Genomic DNA, 23,190 nt, shown 5'->3' with positions numbered 1-23,190 from the left:
GTTGGTCCAGAGTTTGATCTGGCGGGCTGTGATGGGGGAGCCTGCGGTGTCAAAAGCCTCAACGGCCATGACCATCTCAGCGCTTTGATCCAACGCCCCCTCAGTGGTGGCCAGTGGGAGCCTGCTGAGCGCATCAGCGCAATTTTCGGTGCCTGGCCAGTGCCGTATGGTGTAGTCATACGCAGCCAGCGTGAGAGCCCAACGCTGTATGTGAACTGATGCATTGGCATTGACAGCCTTGCTGTCGGACAACAGGGATGTTAACAGCTTGTGGTCCGTTTCTAGCTTGAACCGTCTACCGAAAAGCTACTGGTGCATCTTTTTCACACCGTAAACACAAGCGAGTGCTTCCTTTTCGACCATGCCATATCCACGCTCTGCCTGGGAGAGTGACCTGGAGGCATAAGCCACTGGTTGGAGTTGGCCGTCATCATTACCCTGCTGCAACACACACCCAACCCCGTAGGATGATGCATCGCACGTTAAAACCAATTTTTTTACAGGAGTCATTACAAAGTCAACAGTTTGTTAGAACACAGCAGATTCCTCACCTTATTGAAAGCCCGTTCTTGACAGTCCCCCCCAAAGCCATTCACAACCTTTACACAGGAGCATGTGTAACGGTTCCAACAATGTGCTTAAGTTCGGCAGAAAGTTCCCAAAATAGTTCAAAAGTCCCAGGAATGATCGCAACTCCGATGTGTTGCCGGGCCTGGGCGCCCGGCGGATCACCTCCATTTTTGATTCAGTGGGCCGGATCCCGTCTGTGGCAACCCTCCTGCCCAAAAACTCGACCTCTGGGGCCAAAAACACACACTTGGCCTTTTTCAGCCGCAAGCCTACCCGATCCAATCGACGTAGCACCTCCTCCAGGTTGTGGAGGTGTTCCTCGGTGTCTCGACCTATTATAAGGATGTCGTCTTGGAATACGATTGTTCCAGGAATGGATTTGAGCAAGCTTTCCATGTTTCTCTGAAAGATAGCTGCCGCCGAACGAATGCCAAACAGACACCGATTGTAGATAAATAATCCCTTGTGCGTCATGATGGTGGTCAGAAGCTTGGATTCTTCAGCCAGTTCCTGAGTCATGTAGGCTGAAGTGAGGTCCAGCTTCGTGAATAGCTTGCCACCTGCCAGCGTGGCAAAAAGGTCCTCCGCTCTCGGGAGCGGGTATTGGTCTTGCAGCGACACTCGGTTGATGGTGGCTTTGTAGTCGCCACAAATCCTGACCGAGCCATCTGCTTTGAGGACGGGAACGATGGGACTTGCCCAGTCGCTGAATTCAATGGCCGAAATTATGCCCTCTCTGAGCAGCCTATCCAGTTCACTTTCAATTTTCTCACACATCACATACGGCACCGCTCTGGCTTTGTGGTGCATTGGTCTGGCGTCCGGAGTGATGCGTATCACTACTTTAGTGCCCTTGAACGTTCCGAGACCGGGTTGAAACAGTGACCCGAATTTTTGTAGGACCTGTGAGTATCAACTTCGCTCCACAGATGAAATGGCGTGCACATCCCCCCCCCCCATTTCCAATTCATCTCGGCTAGCCAACTCTTCCCGAAGAGCGCGGGGCCATTTCCCGGGACGATCCAGAGTGGCAGCCAGTTCTGTAATCCATTATGTGTTACCACCAAGTTTGCACTGCCTAGCACTGGGATGATCTCTTTGGTGTACGTCCGTAGCTGCGTTCCAGTTTGGCCTGTTAGTTCTATGTGGCCATAGTCTCAAATTGTTGGGCGCTCATAAGTGACTGGCTAGCTCCAGCTCCATGCGCACCGGGATGCCATTCAGTAAAACTTTCATCATCATCATGGGTGGCGTTTTAGTGTATGAGTTGTGGACGTCAGCCACATGAACCCGCTGAACTTCAGCATCCATGGCTTTTCCCCAGGCATCAACTTGCATTGCAGACCCCTCGTCTGGTTCCTCTGTCTCACAGATTAGCCTCGCTACAGCCTTTTTGCACATCCTGACCAAGTGTACACTGACGTTACAAATCCTACAGGTATATTGCTGAAACCTGCAGCTTTTCGCAGTATGTCTACCCCCGCACCTCCAGCATGAGCTGAGATTGTTGTTAACAAAAGGACTGTTACCAGGCATTCCTCTTTGCCCATTTGGTTGTTTCTAAGCACTCTGATGGCGGGTGTTAATAGTCCCATCGCAGGACGCATTGTTCCTCGTGATGGTGTGAATTGCCGATCCCCTTTCCATTGTCCCTGTTGCGGGCCCACCCTCGAGTCTGTTGCTGCCTGGGCAGTTTCGAAATGCCCCTGCCTGCCTGCGGGGTCCCGAGCCATGTTAACTCCCTGGTCCATCGCCACGTTGGGACCAGGGCTGCGCATGTAAATTAGCTTGGTCTCCTCTTCCCCTGCCATGAAGGTCTGAGCTATCAACGCCGCCTCTTCTAAAGTTAAGTCCTTGGTCATTATGAGCTTCCTGAAAATCCCAGCATGATTAATGCCCTCAATGAAGAAATCCCTTAACATCTCCCCCCTGCAGGCATCTGTGAACTTAGAGACTGGCCAAGCGCCGCAGTTCCGCAACGAAGCCAGAGATGTTTTGTCCCTCCCGACGCCGGTGTGTGCAGAACCGGTGTTGGGCCATGTGTACGCTACTCACCGGCTTGAGATGCTCACTGATCAGCTGGCTGATCTCTTCAAAGGACTTGTTGTCTGCTGGCTTTTGGGATGCAAGCAGGTCTTTCATCAGTGCATACGTCTGTGGTCCACAGCTGGTCAGTAGATGCGCCCTTCGGCTTGTCAGCCGCTGCCGCTCCTAGCCAGTCCTTCGTGACAAAGCTCTGCTGGAGTCTCTCCACGAAGTCATCCCAGTCCTCACCCACACAGTAACGTTCCTCTGTGCTACCGGTGGCCATCCTCATGGTTCGGTGATTCCCGTTTCTCGTCGCCAAATGTGGTGTCCCTGCACCTTACTACAAACTCACACGAGGCATGTACTGCAGACACAGTCACTCCGTGACCTCCTTTTATTCCCCAGGACCAAGGAGTGCTGACCCTGGGTGGGACCTCCCCTTTTTTACCTGGAAACCCAGGTGAGGAGAGTCTCCCACAAGTTCACCCCCTGTGGTCAGGGTGTGCATTTCTAGGGTATAAGTACAGTGTACAGGAGTTGCATGAAGGTTACAGTTGCATGAAGGTTACAGTTGCATGAAGGTTACAGTTGCATGAAGGTTACAGTTACATGAAGATTACTGTTGCATGATGGTTACATACATGATACCTCCAACCACTGTCTACCCCAGACACTGTGACAGACACTGCAGGTCCCACATTGGACTCATCAGTCACCTGAGAATTCGTATTAATGTGGGAAGCAAATCATCCTCGACTCCGAGGGACTGCTAAAACAGTGTTTGTTCACAACTCTTAAACAAAATCAAGTTTTTGAACTCTATATTCCATGCATACCATCAATAACTCGTGTTACATCAAAAGTACTTACAAATTCTAACAGACTGACAATATAAACTAAACAACCAGCTACCCAACGTCCTGAAATCAGGTCTTATTGTCGCAATCGACTCTTGCCATGAATTTTATTACAATAATAATGTGACAAAATTAACACATTTGAATATGGCTAAATAACTCTCACACCTTCTAGCATCTCCTTTCCTGTAGAGACATTCACTGCTTTGATTTAAACTTCATGTTGCAGCCATGCTCAACAGAAAAGCTGCTTGAACTTTTAACACAGCATGCGTCATCCCTGACTGCGCTGAAAGTGCAATACGGGCTTTCGCTCACACCTCGCTCTATCAGTTAGTCAGAGACTATGCTTATTTTTGTTTTTAGCTTCCTACAAACTTCCTTCAACAGTTAATGGAGACCTTGAAAGTAATACCCATTCAAGCAGTAAGGAAATACTAATTTAAATAGCAAGCTATTTGCCTCATAAACTAATGCTAAGCTAGCCTTAATTTCCCATCAATCTCTCTGACTCTTCCTTCTTCATTTTCCAACATGTCCCTTGTTCCAACAGGAGCCACTTAACTGGCTTTCATCTACAGTTTCTACCACGATGGGGTGGAAGGTACATTGAAGTGTCTGGAATAGTGGTTGATCAGAATTGATAAATTATTCACAGGCTTGACTTTTCCTGATATTTTAGCTCTTGAATAGTCTCAGTAATTGGTAGAATTAGCCTTCAACAAATGTGTTTGAGTTATAAATTATTGCAATGCTTTTAGAACACTTTTGTCTAATGCCAAAGTACAACTTTTGGAAAGTAAGTAAAACTGTAAAGTTAAGGCCCTAGGGAACCTTTTTCTCCATATTTATCCAACTATATCATTTCTAAACAGGGAGGTTTAATTAATTGTTTTTGCACAAAATTTTACCAGGCAGTAGTTGGCCTCCCAATTTATGGTCACGATCTTCATTACATTTGAGGCCAAGGTGCTGAAATGACATGTTTCCTCTACCTTGAGGGAACATACCACACTGCTTATGCTTTTTAATAAAGCAGCCAGGTTAAGCACTGAAATGTAGGCCCCAAATTTTCCCCGTCCGTTCCACCTAGTATGGCCCTGGCAAGGGTCCGACCAAATGTACAAGAACAAAAAGCAGAGACCCAGATACACCAGATCCTTGCTGAGTTTGAGAGTTCCTAGTTGGCCTCCACCATACAAAGCCAGTGATGCCAAAGGACAACCCATGTTGGGAGCTCCCACTTCCCTGGTTCAGAAGAAACCTGGTGTAATATTGGAGATCATTATGCCAAGAGATATGAGGCAAATCAGCTGCAAATGGGTCAAATGGGTTTGAAGGGGAAAGGCCAGGGAAGTAGCCTGGCCCACCCTGCCATCGAAGGGATTTTTAAGTTAATTCTGTTGGCCCCCTCAAACAGTGAGATATTGCCCTTTGTGTGACGAGGTACTTCCTGACTTCGTTCTTGAAAGGCCTAGCTCTAATTTGAAGATCATGATCCTTTGTTCTTGATTCCCCCACCAGAGGAAATAGTTTCTCCATATCTACTTTATCCAATCTTAACATTTTAAACACCTTGATCAGATCACCCCTTAATCTTATATACTCAAAGGAATACAAGCCAAGTTAATGCAACATGTTCTCATAATTTAATCCTCTCAGCCCCAGTATCATTCAGGTGAATCTGTGCTGCAACCCCTCCAAGGCCAATCTATCCTTCCTGAGGTACAGTACCCAAAACTGAATGTAGTACTCCAGACTGGGTCAGATCAAGGCTCTATATAGCTGAAGGATCATTTCCTCCCCTTTGTGTACCAACCTCTTTCATCTAAAGGCCAACATTCTGTTAGCCTTTTGACTGCTTTTTGTACTTTTAATGATTTGTGTGCTTGGGCTCACAAAACTTTGTTCCGCTACAGTTCCTAGATCACCACCATTTATAAATTACACAATTCTCTTTCTTGGGTGCAGTGTGCTCTTGCCCACATTGAACTCCATTTGCCCACTCCCCTAAACTATCTTTATCCCATTGCAATTTCCTGCTCCCATCTGCACCACTTACTGCCCCCCGCCCCGCCAACTTAGTGTCATCTACAAACTTGGATATACAACTCTCTTCTTTCATCAGTCATTAATAAATATAATGAAACGTTGAGGCTCCAGAACAGATCCTTGGAAAACACCAGTTGTCACACAGAAAATAGGTGCAGGAATAGGCCATTCGGCCCTTCGAGCCTGCACCACCATTCAATAAGATCATGGCTGATCATTCCCTCAGTACCCCTTTCCTGCTTTCTCTCTATACCCCTTGACCCCTTTAGCCGTAAGGGCCATATCTAAATCCCTCTTGAATATATACTCCCACCAATCTGAGTACGTACTTCTTACCTCCATTCTCTGTCTCCTACCTCTCAACTAATTTACAACCAAAGTCAAAAGGCTACCTCCAATTCGATGAATTTTTGCTAATAATCTCTGTGTGGAACCTTATTAAATGCCTTCAGAAAGTCCATGTAGATATCCTTATCTATCTTATTAATAAGACATGACTTTCCCTTAACAAATCCATTCTGGTTCTCTGACCCACTCTTATTTGTTTAAGTGCTCAGTCACTCAATCATTAATGAAGGATTTATCAGCTTCTCCGCAGCTGAAGTTAAAACAACTGTTGAATCATTTTGTACCTCTTGCATGTTTGAACATCCCTTTACACAGGCATTGTCTAGAAATACCAGGTGAATATCAGTTCTTCCACATAACTTAATTTGTCTCCACCCATGTAACCAGCGCAACCGCATATAAACGCTAATATCAAGGAAAAGTATGCATTTTATTTGTAATCTTAGCATTAGTACCTCCCAGTACACATTCTTCTGTAATTAAGTTGTTGCTAATCCATTTTATTTGTATCTAGGCGGCGTTTCCCTTGACTCATCCCACAATTACTATGACGAGTAGTGTCTGTAATAATATTGGATACACACAGTAGCAACCGTTTGATTTGTATCCAAGTAGATTTTTTTTTTAATTGAAAGTAGAGAGCTTTGTGAAAGAATTCCTTCTGCTCGGGGAAATCATTGTGATGTGTTATGTTAGGTTCCAGCACAAAAAAACCCTCTAACAGTAATCTATAACATCCTGGGATAGACTGAGTGCACTTAGTTTTTGTTTTAAAATCTGGTGCCTTTGATGATTAAGAGAAAAGTTTTGTTGCTTCTATAATGTTAGTGTTCCTACGTCGCAATATTTTTCCCGTGGATTTTCTGCACACTCTGGTGGCTAATGCATCGAGAAAAACATTGGTCCAAACATGGTGAGGTGAGAGTGACTGCCCTTAACATCAAGGCAGCATTTGACCGCATGTGGCATCAAGGTGCCCTAGTAAAACTGGAGTCAATGGGAATCAAGGGGAAAACTCTTCACTGGCTGGTGCCATACCTAGCACAAAGGAAGTTGGTTGTGGTTGTTGGTCAATCATCCCAGTCCCAGTACGTCGCTGCAGGAGTTCCTCAGGGCAATGATCTAGACCCAACCATCTTCAGCTGTTTTATCAATGATCTTCTATCCATCAGAAGGTCAGGAGTGGGGATGTTTGCTGATGATTGCACAGTGTTAAGTTCCATTCGCAACTCCTCTGAAAATGAAGGAGTCCATGCCCACATGCAGCAAGACCTGGACGACATTCAGGCTTGGGTTGATAAGTGGCAAGTAACATTCGCACCACACAAGTGCCAGGCTTTGACCATCTTCAACAAGCGAGAGTCTAACCACCTCCCCTTGACATTCAACGGCATTATCATTGCCCGAATCCCCCGACATCGTGGGGTTACCATTGACCAGAAACTTTACTGAACCAACCACATAAATACTGTGGCTACAAGAGCAGGTCAGCGGCTGGACATTCTGCAGAGAGTATCTCGCCTTCTGACTCCTTTCCACCATCTACAAGGCACAAGTCAGGAGTGTGATGGAATGCTCTCCACTTGCCTGGATAAATGCAGCTCCAACAACACTCAAGAAGCTTGATTGGCACCCCATCTACACCTTAAACATTCACTCCCTCCACCACTGGCACACTCTGGCTGCAGGATGTACCATTTACAAGATGCACATCAACTCGCCAAGGCTTCTTAAGCAGCACCTCCTGAACCAGCGACCTCTACCACCTAGAAGGACGAGGACTGCAGGTACATGGGAATGCTATCACCTGCAACTTCCCCTCCAAGTTACACACCATCCTAACTTGGAAATATATCACCATTCCTTCATCATCAGGTTAAAATTCTGGAACTCCCTCCCTAACAGCACTGTAGGAGTACCTTCACCTCAAGGACTGCAGCGGTTCAAAAAGGTGGCTCACCACTACCTTCTCAAGGGCAATTAGGGATGGGCACTAAATGCTGGCCTTGCCAGCGACGCCCACATCCTAGAACGAATAAAAAAAATGTTGAGCAATAACAAAACTATCCCCATATTTTGTTTTTGCTTGTATTTTAATTTAAACTTGTACTATAACCTTGAAAACATTTCTTCTATTTGTTTATTTGTCGAGTCTATTAAATAAGTGTCTCTAAGCAGCGATCTTTATTTTTTAAAGTAATCAGCCCCAGGATATGGGTGTTGCTGGTAGGGCTGTTTTTGATTGTCCATCCCTTGTTGCCCTGAGACGGTGATGGGTTACCTTGAACCACTGGTAGTGGTTTGATGCAATTGAGTGGCTTGCTAGGCTCTCCACCCTGCCCCTCCCAGGAACAAAGGCTTTGTGATTACAGCCATGAGAGTTGGATGAAGCAATTCAGATGGGATGTCAGAAAAACTGGAGCCATTCTGTTTGACTGTTGCCCACATTTATCAACTCCCTTGAATGCTCTCGAGCTGAGCCTAGTTTTGTGCAAAATAGATCGCGTGAGAGAAACCATGTTGCATATTTTGTTGGAATTTCAAAGAGTGAGGGCTAGAAATTCGGCAGGTTTGAGCAGTTTTACCACTCTGGCGGGCCAGAAAAAAATGTGATGTAATGGAGGGGGGCGGGGGTAGTAAACACGGCACACACAATTTAGCGCCCGGGTGTAAAATTCAGCAGTGGTTTTGCAGCGACGGTAAAAAAAAACTACCTTCCACCCGTTTCTTTCACCATTTTTAATGACGTCAATCGGCGGGCGGGAAATTCGGCAATACCGCCATTTTTACCACCCACCCAAAAACACGCCAGAAAAATCAAGTCTTACCTGCACGGACCCACGACGCGCCCAGTGCTAACGACGCTATCTTAAAAAACGGAGCAGAAGTTCAGTGCTTAAAAGGATTTGGAGGGAAGGCTGCGGTTTGCACAGAGGTTTTTGTGAGTTTATAGTCAATTTTTAAGGCTGTTTGAGGATATTTAAAAGAATGGGGGCTATAATATCTCTGCCATTATTGCTGGCTGCTATTTCTATGCAGCATCGAGCTGGAAGAAGGCTTATTCGAGCATTTTGAGCGTAATCAAAGAGCTTGCAGACATATGGGGAGGAGGCCTTACCCCTGCCGCCCCCCCCCCCCCCAACGAGTTTTCAAGGAACACTGCTCATATCTGAAGCTGTCTGAGACACTGCGTTTGAAGACTGCGCTTCGGAAAAGAGGTGGTCAGAGATATGCCAGCTCATTAAAAAAAATTAAAAGCCGTGATTATCGCCCGAAAACCAGTCATAGCACTAATTATGGAGTTTCTAGCCTTCAATCTTTTTTTTAATTAAAAGTTCTATGCAGTAAAACCCAGTAAAATATAGAAATATAGAAATTCCTTTAAGGAAGGGAGAATATATTGGAATTCCCAGATGGCAGAGATGACTTTTTAAAATTTCTCCTTTGGCTTTTCTGTAGTTTAGCTTTACTTACTGAACACAAGAAATAGTTTTAACAAAGCAGCATGTTCAGGCAGCAAGTGGCAGAAAGAAATTGTGGAAAACTGTTGGAAAACTGAAAGGGAATAATCAGAATAAATGAAAAAATTCACCAAGAGCAGTGTATATTATTAGCAATTGATGCAAGGTGGAAAGTGAAGTAGTCCAATCCGAAACTAGGGTGCTAAATCTAAACAAAGGAAACTACGAAGGTATGAGGAATGAATTGGCTATGATCGATTGGGAAGATTCATTAAAAGGCATGACAATGGATAGGCAGAGGCTAATATTTAAGGAACGAATGCATGAATTGCAACAGTTAAACATTCCTTTCTGGTGTAAAAACACAAAAGGAAAAGTGGCCCAAACATGGCTACAAGAGAAATTAAAGATAGTATTAGATCCAAAGAGGAGTTATACAAAGTTGCCAGAAAAGGTAGCAAGCCTGAGGATTGGGAGCAGTTTAGAATTCAGCAAAACAGGACCAAGAGATTGATTTAAGAAGGGAAAAATAGAGTATGAGAGTAAACTTGCAAGGAACATAAAAACCGACTGCAAAGTTTCTACCAGTACATAAAAAGATTAGTGAAGACAAATGTAGGTCCTTTACAGACAGAAAAGGGAGAATTTATAATGGGGAACAAGGAAATGGCAGAACAATTAAATAAATACTTTGGTTCTGTCTTCACGGAAGAGAACTCAAATAATGTCCCAGAAATGCCAGGGAACCAAGGGTCGAGCGAGCAAGAGGAATTAAAGGAAATGATTATTAATAAGAAAATAGTGCTGGAGAAACTAATGGGACTGAAAGCCGATAAATCCCCAGGGCCTGATCATCTGCATCCCAGAGTATTAAAAGAGGTAGCCATGGAAATAGTGAATGCATTGGTTGTCACCTTCCAAAATTCTATAGATTATGGAACAGTTTCTGCAGATTGGAGGGTGGCAAATGTAACCCCACTATTTAAAAAAGGAGATGGAGAGAAAACAAGGAACTACAGACCGATTAGCCTAACATCAGTAGGAGGGAAAATGCTAGAGTCTATTATAAAGTATGTGATAACGGCGCACTTAGATAATATTAACGGGATTAGACAAAGTCAACATGGATTTATGAAAGGAAAATTACGTTTGACAAACCTACTGGAGTTTTTTGAGGATGTAACTGATAGAATAGATAAGGAAGAACGAATGGATGTAGTGTATTTGGATTTTCAGAAGGCCTTTAATAAGGTCCCACAAGAGGTTAGTGTGCAAAATTAAAGCACATAGGATTGGGGATAATGTACTGGCATGGATTGAAAATTGGTTAACTAACAGGAAACGGAGAGTAGGAATAAACAGGTCTTTTTCGGGGTGACGGACAGTGACTAGTGGGGTACCACAGGGATCAGTGCTTGGGCCTCAGCTATTCACAATATATATAAATGATTTGGATGAAGGAACCAAATGTAATATTTCCAAGTTTGCTGATGACACAAAACTAGGTGGGGTTGTTAGGAGGATGCAAAGGCGCTGCAAGGCGAGTTAGATAGGTTGAGTGAGTTGGCAAACACATGGCAGATGCAGTATAACGTGGATAAATGTGAAGTTATCCACTGATAGGAAAAACATAAAGAAAAAGTATTAGTTAAATGGTGATAGCTTGGGAAATGTTGATGTAGAAACGGACCTGGGTGTCCTTGTACACTAGTCATTGAAAGCAAACATGCAGGTGCAGCAAGCAGTTAGGAAGGCAAATGGTATGTTGGCCTTCGTTGCAAGAGGATTTGAGTACAGGAGCAAGGATGTCTTACTACAGTTATACAAGGCCTTGGTGAGGCCACATCTGGAGTATTGTGTGCAGTTTTGGTCTCCTTACTTAAGAAAGGATATACTTGCCATAGAGGGAGTGCAGCGAAGGTTCACCAGACTGATTGAGGAGAGATTGGGTTGACTAGGCCTGTATTCACTAGAGTTTAGAAGAATGAGAGGGGATCTCATTGAAGCGTATAAAATTCTGACTGGGTTGGACAGACTGGATGTGGGGAGGATGCTTCCCCTGGCTGGGAAGTCTAGAACAAGAGGTCACAGTCTCAGGATACGGGGTAGGAAATTTACGACCGAGATGAGAAATGTTTTCACTGAGGGTGGTGAGCCTGTGGAATTCTCTACCACAGAAGGCTGTGGAGGCCAAGTCACTGAATATATAAGGAGGAGATAGATTTTTGGACATAAGGCATCAAGGGGTATGGGGAAAAAGCGGGAACATGGTGTTGAGATAGAGGATCAGCCATGATCATATGGAATGGCCTACTACTGTTCCTATTTTCTATGTTTCTATGAGTTGAGTGTAGATGTGCATGATTTCACCATTACAATGTTGCGTATTTTATCCTATTGTGGGACCACCAGAGAAAATTTAGTTTCTCCACAACTTTAGATTTTATATTTGATTTGGATTCTGAGGCTCCACTTGCTGTCGTACCAGCAGGGTGGGTGATGGTAGCATTGGTCCGGGAGGCTGTTGGGAGTAGGAATACTGACACAAGAATGGGGCTAGCATCTGGTGCAATTGATAGGGAGGTGCCTGGAATCTTGGAGGCGGGGGTGGGAAGGCTGGTAGGATGTGGGAGTAGCATAGAAAGGGTGCATGGATTTGGACTTTAAACCTTTATTAATTTTCCCCCATTGTAGCAGTATCCCAGCACTGAGCTGGGAAGCTTGTTCTAGATATCTGGAGCAGGTAGTTCACTAGTACAATAATTGCCAACTGTAAATAAATAAATCAAACACACTTCTCAACTCAGTGCCACCTGTTGGACATCAGCTTGCTGCTCCATGGCTTAGGAACATGATAGGCCATTTGTACTTGCAGTAAAGGATACTGGTGTTCAGCCAAGGGTAGCAACAGGAGATGGAATCACGATGCTGCCGGCACACGGGAAGATGGGATTAGAGTCTCCACCGTTACCAGGAGTTTCCTTGTAAAGGGTGCAACTTTTGTTCGCCCCTTACAAGCCAAATGACTGGTTGGGGCAGGGCCAAGGGTTGGGAGTCCCACAGCCAGAAGTTCTTGCTCATTCTCTAGCAATAGTACTTGCAGCTGGTACGCTCGGTGAATTGAGGCATACCAGCCTCCACAATGGTACATGTGGATCCTACCAGTGGAGTCGAGGCCCAGCATGTGACCTGGACCCCTGAAGAGGCATTAATTTTAAAATGTATATAAATAAACAAATTCCTGGATCAACCCCTTGATCAGGAGTCAATCGGACTAGTGCTGGAGCTGCTCCTTCATCTCCACCAAAGGGTGGGTTAATTGTCAAGTTTGCACGAGTGTGGGGCAGATGGGTGCCAGAGATGTGTCCAAAGTGGCACCTTGTATCTGAACACATGCAAAAGGAAAAGAGTGGCTAAAGTAAATGTTGGTCCCTGAGAGGACGAGACTGGAGAATTCATTATGGGGAACATGAAGATGGCAGAAACTCTGAACAAATAATTATAATGTTGGAAAATGTGAGGTCATGCACTTTGGCAGAAAAAAATCAAAGAGCAAGTTATTATTTAAATGGAGAAAGATTGCAAAGTGCTGCCATACAGCGGGACCTGGGGATACTTGTGCATGAAACACAAAAGGATAGTATGCAGGTACAGCAAGCGATCAGGAAGGCAAATGGAATCTTGGCCGTTATTGCAAAGAGGATGGCGTATAAAAGCAGGGAAGACTTGCTACAGTTGTACAAGGTATTGGTGAGGCCACACCTGAAATACTGTGTGCAGTTTTCGTTTCCATATTTACGAAAGGATATACTTGCTTTGGAGGCAGTTGAGAGAAGGTTGATTCCGGAGATGAGGGGGTTAACTTATGAAGAAAGGTTGAGTAGGTTGGGCCTCTACTCATTGGAATTCAGAAGAATGAGAGGTGATCTTATCGAAACATATAAGATTATGAGGGCTTGACAAGGTGGATGCAGAGGGGATGTTTCCACTGATGGGGGAGACTAGAACTACAGGGCATAATCTTAGAATAAGGGGCCGCCCATTTAAAACTGAGATGAGGAGAAATTTCTTCTGAGGATTGTGGATTTGTGGAATTCGCTGCCTCAGAGCTGTGGAAGCTGGGACATTGAATAAATTTAAGACAGAAATAGACAGTTTCTTAAACGATAAGGGGTTATGGAGAGCAGGCAAGGAAGTGGACCTGAGTCGATGATCGTATTAAATGGCGGAGCAGGCTCGAGGGGTCATATGGCCTACTCCTGCTCCTATTTCTTATGTAAATGAGTTGCCCTCCCATTGACCCCACAAATGTTGGCGGGGTCAGTGCTAGAGTGCACTGTCAGTTGCGATTCTGTTGGTTACACTGGGATTATGTCATGAGGAATTTTAGAGTTGGCTATTCTTGTCATTTTGCCCTACTGCATTTAGTCCCAAGCCTAACATGTACAACTGTGCAGATATGTTCATGTACAAGTAAGACACAGTCCACACGTCTTATGACATTTGGACCACGATTTCCATGTTGTGACTGGTATTCTAATGAATAACTGACTGGTTTATCAATGATGTGTTTCTTTGTTATTGGTACATTTGGGCACAAGTGTAAAGAGATATTGCTCGTTACATACATACATACATACAAAGACGGACGGGTAAAGACCCTCTGGTCCGTCGAGTCTGTCCCGCACAATTGCAATACCTTGTGTATCATAAGATATACTCTCAACCCTACCTGAATCCATATGATCTCCTGGGAGAGGCACAGAAAACATATGAAAATCCAGGCCAATTTTGGGGAGGGGTGGGGGAGAAGAGAGAATCTGGGAAATTCTTCTCTAACCCAATTGAGTGACCGAAACTGGCCTGAATTCCCTGAAGTACCTACCTTCTGTAAGAGAAATCTCCGCCTCAGCCAGGAACAGGTCCAGCTCTCGCTTGAAGGCATTCAGCAAATCAGCATCCACTGCACGAGACGGCAGCCTGTTCCAGAGGTTCACTATTCTCTGGGAAAGAATCCACCTCTTGACATCTAACCTTGTGCGACTCACATTTGTGGCTCCTTGTCCTCCCTAACCTATTTCATTAAAACAACTGTCAACTGAAACACAATCTAGTCCCTTCATTTCTATTAAACCTCAATCAGATCACCTCTAATTCTATGCTTTTCTAAAGTGTAGAGTACCAACTCTTCTAGCCTATCTTACTAACTGGGAGTTCGTCTAGTGGCCCTCATCTGCACGTTTTACAAAGCCTCGATATCATCCACCATATGAGGAGACCAAAACTGGGGGCACTATTCCAAGTGCGGCCTGACCAAGGTCTTGTATAAGGTTAATGAGAGTTAAAATTTTAGTAATAGTAACTCTCTCACTATATTCCATTGTTATAGTTTTCGGACAGTACAATAAATGTCTTGTTCTTAGTCGTCATCATCATAGGCAGTCCCTCGAATCGAGGATGACTCGCTTCCACGTCAAAAGGTTCACAGTTTCAATGAAGGACCTAAAATTCCAGGTCCCAAACTAAATCTTGAAGGGTGGAAGATTCCTGTGCGTGGGTTTTTTTAACGTGTGGTGGCCGTTGCACACCAGCCACCACAAGGGCTTGACAAAGCTCGGTCTTGGTCCAGTGGCAAGGATTACCCAAGACGACTGGAGACCAGCTCTGCTGCACAGACCTAGTGCGCACACATATCGCAGTGTGGGCTGGCCCGTGCTGCTCCTGGGCCCCTGGCCCCGAACTCGCGCCTCTCCTGGGCCCCGATCACATCCCTCTACAGTCTCTCGCCGCTCCTTCGCCCCGACCTCGCCGCTCCTGCTGTGCCTGCCCACGCTCCAATCACCGACCTGGATCTTAGTGACGTCCCTCTTCTCTGCCGTTGCTCTCCTGCTCCAGCGCATGCTGCTCCCTGGAGTGGTATGCCCCCAGGCTGCTCCTTCCGCTCCCCGGCCTGCTCCGATGGTGCACTCGAGCACTGGGAGCAAACTTGTTGTCTTTGCCATAATAGATATTTTTGCAACTTTTCCTCATTTGAGGTGATGCCGGCACAATTAAAGGATGATATGTCAAGAATATGCAAATATCTTCCTCAGAAAATTGTAGATTTTTATTACAATATTATATTTGCGGGATAAAGTGACCCAAAAGACCACAGTCATCATTGTATTCAAGGAATAGTTCAGTTTCTTTGGAATTTGTTCTTTCAAACTGAAATAGGTATCATATCGCAATTAATTATTGTGGGGGAACAAAATTGCTCAGTTGCAAAAATGATTCTTAATATGTCTTGGAAAGAATTGATCACCATCAGCTAAAGATAGTGTTGAATGTTGATGTGTTTGATTTCTTTTCTAGGAACATTTTGTGTTACAAATAAAATACAAATTACAACACTGGGGCTCCTTGTACCTGTCCTAGTAAAGCTCGTTACTGTAATTTAAACCTTGTCACAAATCCACAAAATGGTCAATGAAATTGTGTTCCTTTTATTGTGTTGTACTTTCTTGATACATTTTTTAGTTCCAAACTTTTTATAAATTTTTATTTAAATGTTACTACAGATACCTGGAAGAAGGTAACCTAGAGGCTGCAGAATCTCAAAAGGAAAGAATTGAACAACTTCAAAGAGAAAGAAGGAAAATTCTTGAAGAAAATAACATGACTTATCAACCTCGATTTTTTAGGTACGTTATCTATTGTAAATTAGATTGATACCATTTGTCAATTTATCTTTAGCACTAATTACAGAACACATTTTCACAAGTTTTAATTGAAATAAATTTTGAACTGGGTGACCACTTTGGGTTATCTTTGAAATGTATTTATAAATGAGGTTATGGCTTCTGTGAAATTAGAAAGAATATAGGCCCCGAACTTGGTGCACTCACCACCTGCTGCCGCTGAGTTTTTTGGGCGGTCTACCCTTAGTGCCAGTTTCCTCTAGGCCTCCCGCCAGTGGGAGGGGAGGATCGCTGGGTACCGCCCGCTGACGTCTGCTAGAGCGCAAGGCATGTAAGTGTCCTCCCACCCGCCGAGCTGCCAGTTTGCTCCAGGTGGGAGTCGGCAGCAGCAGGGGGAAGGACCGCTGCATGGAGGCAAGTCTAACCCCAACAATAAGTATGAAGACTTGCAAAAAAAAGGTTAGTAAACTGCTTTTAATTTTTTACAGCGATTTCAGGTGGATGGGGTCCCCTGAAGGTTTTCCAGTGGGTTTTTTTTGTGTAAATTTTTATTTTTGTGTGTTCCCCTTCCCTGGGCCCGACTCAATCCTCAGCGGCACTTGGGCGAGGATTGCATTTGCTGTCGAGATTGAGAGTTGCTGCCCACATTCGTTTTTTTGCCGCCAGGCAGTCTTTGCAGATCTTTTTGCTGAATCTCCCTGGCAAAGTACCGACAGGTCTCTCGGCGGTCCTTTGGGTGGCACTTGGGCAGGCCTTAGCTTTGACCAAGTTCGGGCCCATAGTCATTTGCCTTTTTGTTGGTAACTATGGGCGTATGGATAAATTTGTTGAAAATTGTAATTGCAATGAAATGTTGAAAAGATTATTAAAGGCATGCTTATTTGGGTAGAAATCTCTCCTGCAATATTCATAACAAACAGATTAACATGTTCATATGAGTTTCTCTGTCCACTGTTTTAACAAATATTTAACTCATTTAAAAGAAACTGGTTAAAGACTTGGCTAAAATACTGAACAAAGGAATTTCATATGAACACATTAAGGGCTAAACTTTCCTTTCGTTTTCGGCTGGTTTTTCTGCCCGGCGAAAGTTTCCCCCTTAGTTTTTTAACTACCGACGTGCACCGCCGAGAAAATCGTCAGGGCGTAAGTTTGGCCTCAACGGAAGCCCGTCCAAATAGCCGAGGGAACAGCCCTGTAAAAGCTGCTTAAACAGGGCGGTAGGTGAGTACTCGGCAAAGAAAGGTAGGTTAAAGGTAATTTATTTCATTATTTATTTATTTATTTATGTTTTTAATTTTAAAATGGCGATTATGTGTAAAAGTGTCTTGGGAATGTTAACTTTTTTTTTAAGTGAACATTTTTTTTGTTTCCCCTCTCTCCCTAGGCCCAACTGCAGCCTCGGTTGTTAACTTAGTTTCCCCCTAACCGCCGAGAATAATGGTGCAAGACCCATTTTCTCGCCGGGCGATTAGTTTCAATAGTTTTAACTTAAAACTGGACATTTTCGCCAGCGTTACTTACCAAACGTTAGCGGTTTTTCTGGGCGATCAATCAGGTGTTGAGCGACTCTCGGTAAAGTCTAGCCCTAAGTGTGTTGGTTAACAATACCACAATGCAGTTTCAACCCAGTTGTGCCATGTTCTGTCCTTTCTTCAGTCTCTGCCTATTGCCAAATTTAAAACTTTAGTAAAAGGAAACCTTTGTGAGGTGGCCTTATTACCAAGTATTACTATCACAAACAAGTTATTGAAGTGGTATCAATATTTCACATGATCAGATTATTTGATTATCAAAATTTGCCATATACGATATATGGAAAAGAAGTTGCTTTTGCCATTTCAGTTCTGCACAGTAAATGCTACTATCATTGTAAAGTGCGTGAATATAGAAAATATTTTGGTACCGTGATGTTATAATTTTGTGAAATTTTGTATCGCCTCTTGAATCTGATTTGTTAAAATATCTCTTGGAGACATAGTTTTTTATAAACTTTTTTTTATTCTCGGGTTGTAAGTGATGCTGGCAAGGCCACATTTATTGCCCCTTCCCAGTTGCCCTGAGAAGTTGCTGGTGGTGGGCCTTGAACCACTGCTGTCTTCCTCTACCACCATCCTGGGAGTTTCCACAGGCCCTTGTGGTAATGTTAGGTGGACGATTTCAGGATTTTGCCCCAGCAACAGTGAAGGAATGCCAATATATGTTCAAGACAGGATGATTTGGAGATGATGTAATTCTGTGGTGTTGCTACTCTTGGCCTTCTTGATGGTAGAGGGACTGGAAACTGTTGTTGCTGTAGTACGTTCAGTAGATGGTACACACCGGACAAAGTGCATCAGTAGTGGAAGGGTGGGTATTCAGTTTAGTGGTGGGGTATTGATCAAGCAGACTACTTTATCCTGGGTGTTGTTCATTGCCTCTTGGGTATTGCGGCTGCATCCATCCGGTTGAATGACTTGAGCCTTGTAGATGGTAAGAGGCATTGAAAGATCAAAGAGGTAAGTCACTGATCAGAGTACTCCGCCTCTGCCCTGTTCTTGTAACTATGGTGTTGATATGGCTGGTTCCCCCCCCCACCCCAGGATATGGCGGAGGAGGATCAGGAAAGTGGTAGGTCATTTTCCTTTTGGAGATGATCATTGCCTGGCACTTATGAATATTACTAGGTACATGTCAGCCCAAGCCTGGATGTTGTCCAAGTCTGCTGCAGGCTGTCATGGGCTACTCCATTAACTGAGGAGTAGTTCTAAATGGAGCTGAACACTGTAGAATCATTTGTGACCAGCCCGACTCCTGTGTATTGGGTATAACTCTGCCTGGGGTGAGGATGGGGTGTTTATGAAGCCTCCTTCTGTTTTGTTACCATTCCTCACCAGGGGCCCAAATTTAGCCGAGCCCGTTTTTCAGCGCACTTACCAGAATTGCGCCTTTCCGTTGATTTTCAGCCTCCTCTCTATGGGCCCCGATTCTTGCCAGGTAGGTTGCTCCCTCCCTCCCCTCCCCACCCCCAGCCTCTCCATTGAATTTCAGCCGGCCAGTTCCATCGCTTCTGCTCCTAGCCCAGGCCGAGTGGCCTTCCACACTGGCCCACTGCCTTCCCGGGCCGAGTGCAGAAAGCCGCATTGCTTTTTGAAGATGAAGGTAGGAATTAAATTTTTTATTATTTTAACTGTGCGAAGGAAGGATGGCTGTTCCCTAAAGCTTGGTTGGTTCAGGTCCAAGCCCTCTCCGCTTCCCGCCCCAATCCCAGGCCGAATGGCCTCCGATGTACCTACCTGCTCCAATTTCTTTAACTCTCCGCAAGAGTTTTCTCAAGTGGCCACATACGCTGGCCTAAGTAGAAATGGAGTAAGTATTAGCTGGCCAAAGTTGTCTAGGTGGCTGGTAACGCCCCCTTTTGAGAAAAAAAACTAACCTTCAAAAAAAACTTAACGAAGTGAGTTACGCTGGTGCAAATTAATTGGGGAAACTGAGGATTTTAAGTTACGTACGCCAGAAAAAGTAGGTTACTCCCCCAAAAGACGGAGCAACTCCTGGCCAAAAATTGAGCCCTAGATGTGGTCGGGCTACAAATCATTGGACCACTTATCCCTGTTTTAAACCTGTTTTTTGTTGCACCTAGCCTTGTGTTACAGCTTTACTAGGTTGGTGCCGCCTTCTAAGGTTTGCCTGACGCTGCTCTGCATTGAACCAGATTGATCTCCCAGCTTGTTGGTGATAGTAATGGAGGAGCGAGGGACATTTTGGGGTGTGAGGTTACAGATTGTGGTGGGATACAATTTTGCTGCTGCTGATCATCCAAAATACTTCATGATGCACAGTTTCTGACTGGTAGATCTGTCCAAGGTCAGTTCCACTTTGAACGGTGGTAGTGCCACGATAGATGATGTCCTCAGTATTCATTTTTTGGTGCTCGCCCATAATTACCAGATTTATTGAATTCATTTTCACAACTTTTCATGGTGGAATATGAACTTGCAGTTGCTAGACCAGTTCCCTAATGAGGAGGCCACTGGACCCTAATAATTCGTGCATTTCTGTGTTCTTTTCAACTGTACACATTTTGAGACGCCAATTCAATTTTTTGCTTGCAGACAATCTCAGGAAGATGGAAAGGAATCATGGGTGAGCACAGAAACCTACTGGGAACTTCGGAAAGATCCAGGCTTTGAGAAGCTTGACAATCCAATACTTTGGTGAAAGGTTATATTGACATTTCAACACATTCATTCATTCATTCTTTGGTTCATGACCATTATCCTTTATTTATTACAACCATCTGTAATCTTTATATATAAGCGGTTATTTCTCTCTTCTAAATTTGTAAGGGTATTAAAACATGTTCCAAGTAGGTCGATGCCTTAACAAAACTGCTGGATCTGAAATCCATGCAACTTTTGCTTCAAATATCATTTTATACACTGCAGGGTTTGGTTATTCACAAGGAACAACTTAGCACAAAACAGTAGGTGCATATCATATGCAAATATAACATATATTTATTGCTTGTAAAGAGAATGAATGGATGTATCTATATAAACTAGTATCTATTAAATGCCTTTGCGTTCTTATAGCTAAGGCATACAATGCTTCCAATATTGAATTTATTCAAAGCTCAGCACAGATAACTTTTGAATGGTGATGGCATGTATTAATACATTAATAGTCTGGTGTATGTATTTAAATAATGTATCTGCTTTGAGAGTAGAGCACTCTTAAGATCCTTCAAATAAAACATTTCTACAGTGAAATTTGTCATGAAGACCATGAACCCCTGTTACATTCAGACCAAATGCAGATGCCACAAACTCTTTTTTTTTCTGTCTTGCTATCTTTTTCTTTGCCTCCCCTACCTATTGCCATCTTTGCTAGAAAATTATGCTTGGGCTTGTGGAAGAATGCAGGCCAGCCAAAAAGAAGCAAGAAGGGGGAGATTTCAGAGGAGGTTCAAAGTATGCACCAATGTCTACTTATAATTTTGGCTGAGTCTTTGCAATGAGTGGCGATACTTTTTAATGTGCATTATGATGATTTGATGAGTGCGCAAGTTCAAGTAATGTCTACACTCTCCGAATGCAGAGGCAAAAATATCAATATGAAATACAGACTCAAACTGTTATATTTCACCCCTATTTTGGCACTATTTTTGCACTTCATTTTATAGATACATTTCTGTAGATGCATGAGGCTGATACTTCTGTTTGGTCACAATCACTCATCTTTACTATGTTGATGTACACTTGATCCTGTATTAAGAATTCACTTGTCTATTGGTACATAAAGTGGATCCTGGGAAGTTGTTGACAGGTTTCACTACTAAAAATGTTCAGGATTTTTTTTGTACACATTCTACCTCTTTCGATAAAGCAAATAATTTTATCCTCCCGCCCCCCCCCCCCCCCCGGCTCTTAACGCTGCATATGAATCCTTTTTGCCTTAAAGAAAAACACTCCTCGAGGAAAACGTGGCCTTTTGATATAACATGAGGACAGTTCTTTGTACCACAAAATTGTCAAATGAGGAAACTGTTTCTATCTGTCTAGATTTGCTCTCTCTTTAATGATTGAACTGAGCTGCAACCTACCAGGGTAGATGCAATGTTGCTGCCATAGATGTCTTCATGACAGTGGTTAATGCCATGATTTGTTGGAAGGAAATGTACTTTTAACTGGGGCTAATTTATTATCCCAGATTTCACTGCTCCTCCTTTAGCTTCCCTTCCCCCACCTCCCAAAAACACAATTATGGGTTTAATGCCATCTAGTGGTACATTTACAAGCTAATAGTGTCTCCAATGAGATTCCTGTTAGGCAATAAGTGTAAAATGGGTCAAAGATATGAAGGGAGGTGTGCAACATTTAAGCCACGAACTATAATAATTAGAGTTAAGGTAATCGGATGCAGTGTTTCTCGGTTATAAATTAAGTTTGAGTATTTTATCCCTTCTGTTCTGTGTAATTAAAGATTATAATGCTGTTGAAATGCAGCAGGTTTTCAAAAATGTAGAGCTTTACAGCACGATGGACTAGCTGAAATGTGGACTTGAAGCTGATGTGTATAATTTTTTTCGCACCAATACATAAGTATCCAGTAACCCTGCTTTTCTCCATTCATTTATTTATTTATATATATAATATATATATACACACACATATTGAGTTTAATCACCAAGGTGATATTAAAAGATTTTCTAACATAGATGAATATTATTTGACATAGCACAATATCCTTGACAAAACAACAATGTGGCAATTTTCACTTCTCCATTTGTTTATTAAAAGCTTGTTGAAAATTTTTTATCTTTTACAGGGGAATTTGTAAATTGTAGAGTGCAAGAGGCTGCAGTTAAATAAATGTCAGGTGGTTTGTTTTAAAATGTTTTTGATGAATCCAGTTGTCATTAATCCTACATTCGGTTATAACAAATAATCATCTGAGGGCAAAAAAGAAAATTGTGTGAGCCTTCAGTAAAGGAATCACTTGCTCTCGTCACTCCTGCACATCCAGCTCTACTTAAATAGATAAATTCAGTAAAGGGGTTTAGTGCATTATAAAAATAACAATCCGGTGTCAGTTTGTGTATTCTGAAATCAGTGCATGAATATGAATTATCATGGCCATCTGAAATCTTGAAATTTCTCAAACATCGTACCGTAATTAACTTTTTTATGGTTTCAAATTGTTTCTTACACAACCCAAATCCAAAGATAATGACCTGTTCCCAGCCTCTCGCTAGTGCTGCTCCGTTCTTGAGCACCACCAATTGATTTCTCTGCTTTTTGTTTGGTTCATCCTTTCTCCCCCCACCCCCTGTCTGACGTTTTCTGAACCTTACTGATATCAGGAATTTGCAAATTAGGGAACTGCAGATAGACCCATGTTCTAAGTATTCAGTATTGATATAGGATGGGGATGGTTTTTCTACTTTTATCTTTCATCCCTTAAACCTATTCTCCAAAAGTTAGACCAACACAGATCAAGGTCAGTTATATCTCAGCAAAGTAGAGTTTAACGGCTCCCTTAGCATTCCCAGTTCTGGAAGTTGCAATTTTACTGGACAGTAGTTTGATTTTCAGATTTTGAGCACAAAATCCTAACTTGCACAATTCCTGGTGATCTCAAAGCTGTTTATCTTGTAGGAGAATAGACTAGAATATTTTTGCACATGCCATTTTACAGTGGGAGGATAGCGAC

General features: G+C 43.4%; 1 protein-coding gene across 1 annotated transcript in view; it reads left to right on the top strand.

Moving 5' to 3' along the window:
- Positions 1-22,141, top strand: part of osbpl3b (oxysterol binding protein-like 3b) — a 323,848-nt gene extending 301,707 nt beyond the window's left edge. The window contains exons 22-23 of the mRNA XM_070880189.1: positions 15,877-15,999; positions 20,091-22,141. Of these exons, the coding sequence (XP_070736290.1) occupies positions 15,877-15,999; positions 20,091-20,196 (229 nt within the window). The 3' untranslated portion in view covers positions 20,197-22,141. The remainder of the gene's footprint in view (positions 1-15,876; positions 16,000-20,090) is intronic.
- Positions 22,142-23,190: the final 1,049 nt, after the last annotated feature.

Source organism: Pristiophorus japonicus, chromosome 5 (genome assembly GCF_044704955.1).
Source record: "Pristiophorus japonicus isolate sPriJap1 chromosome 5, sPriJap1.hap1, whole genome shotgun sequence".
In the NCBI taxonomy this organism is placed as follows: Eukaryota; Metazoa; Chordata; class Chondrichthyes; family Pristiophoridae; genus Pristiophorus; species Pristiophorus japonicus.
The sequence above is the reverse complement of the archived record's forward strand: the minus strand, read 5'-3'. Positions and strand labels throughout refer to the sequence as shown.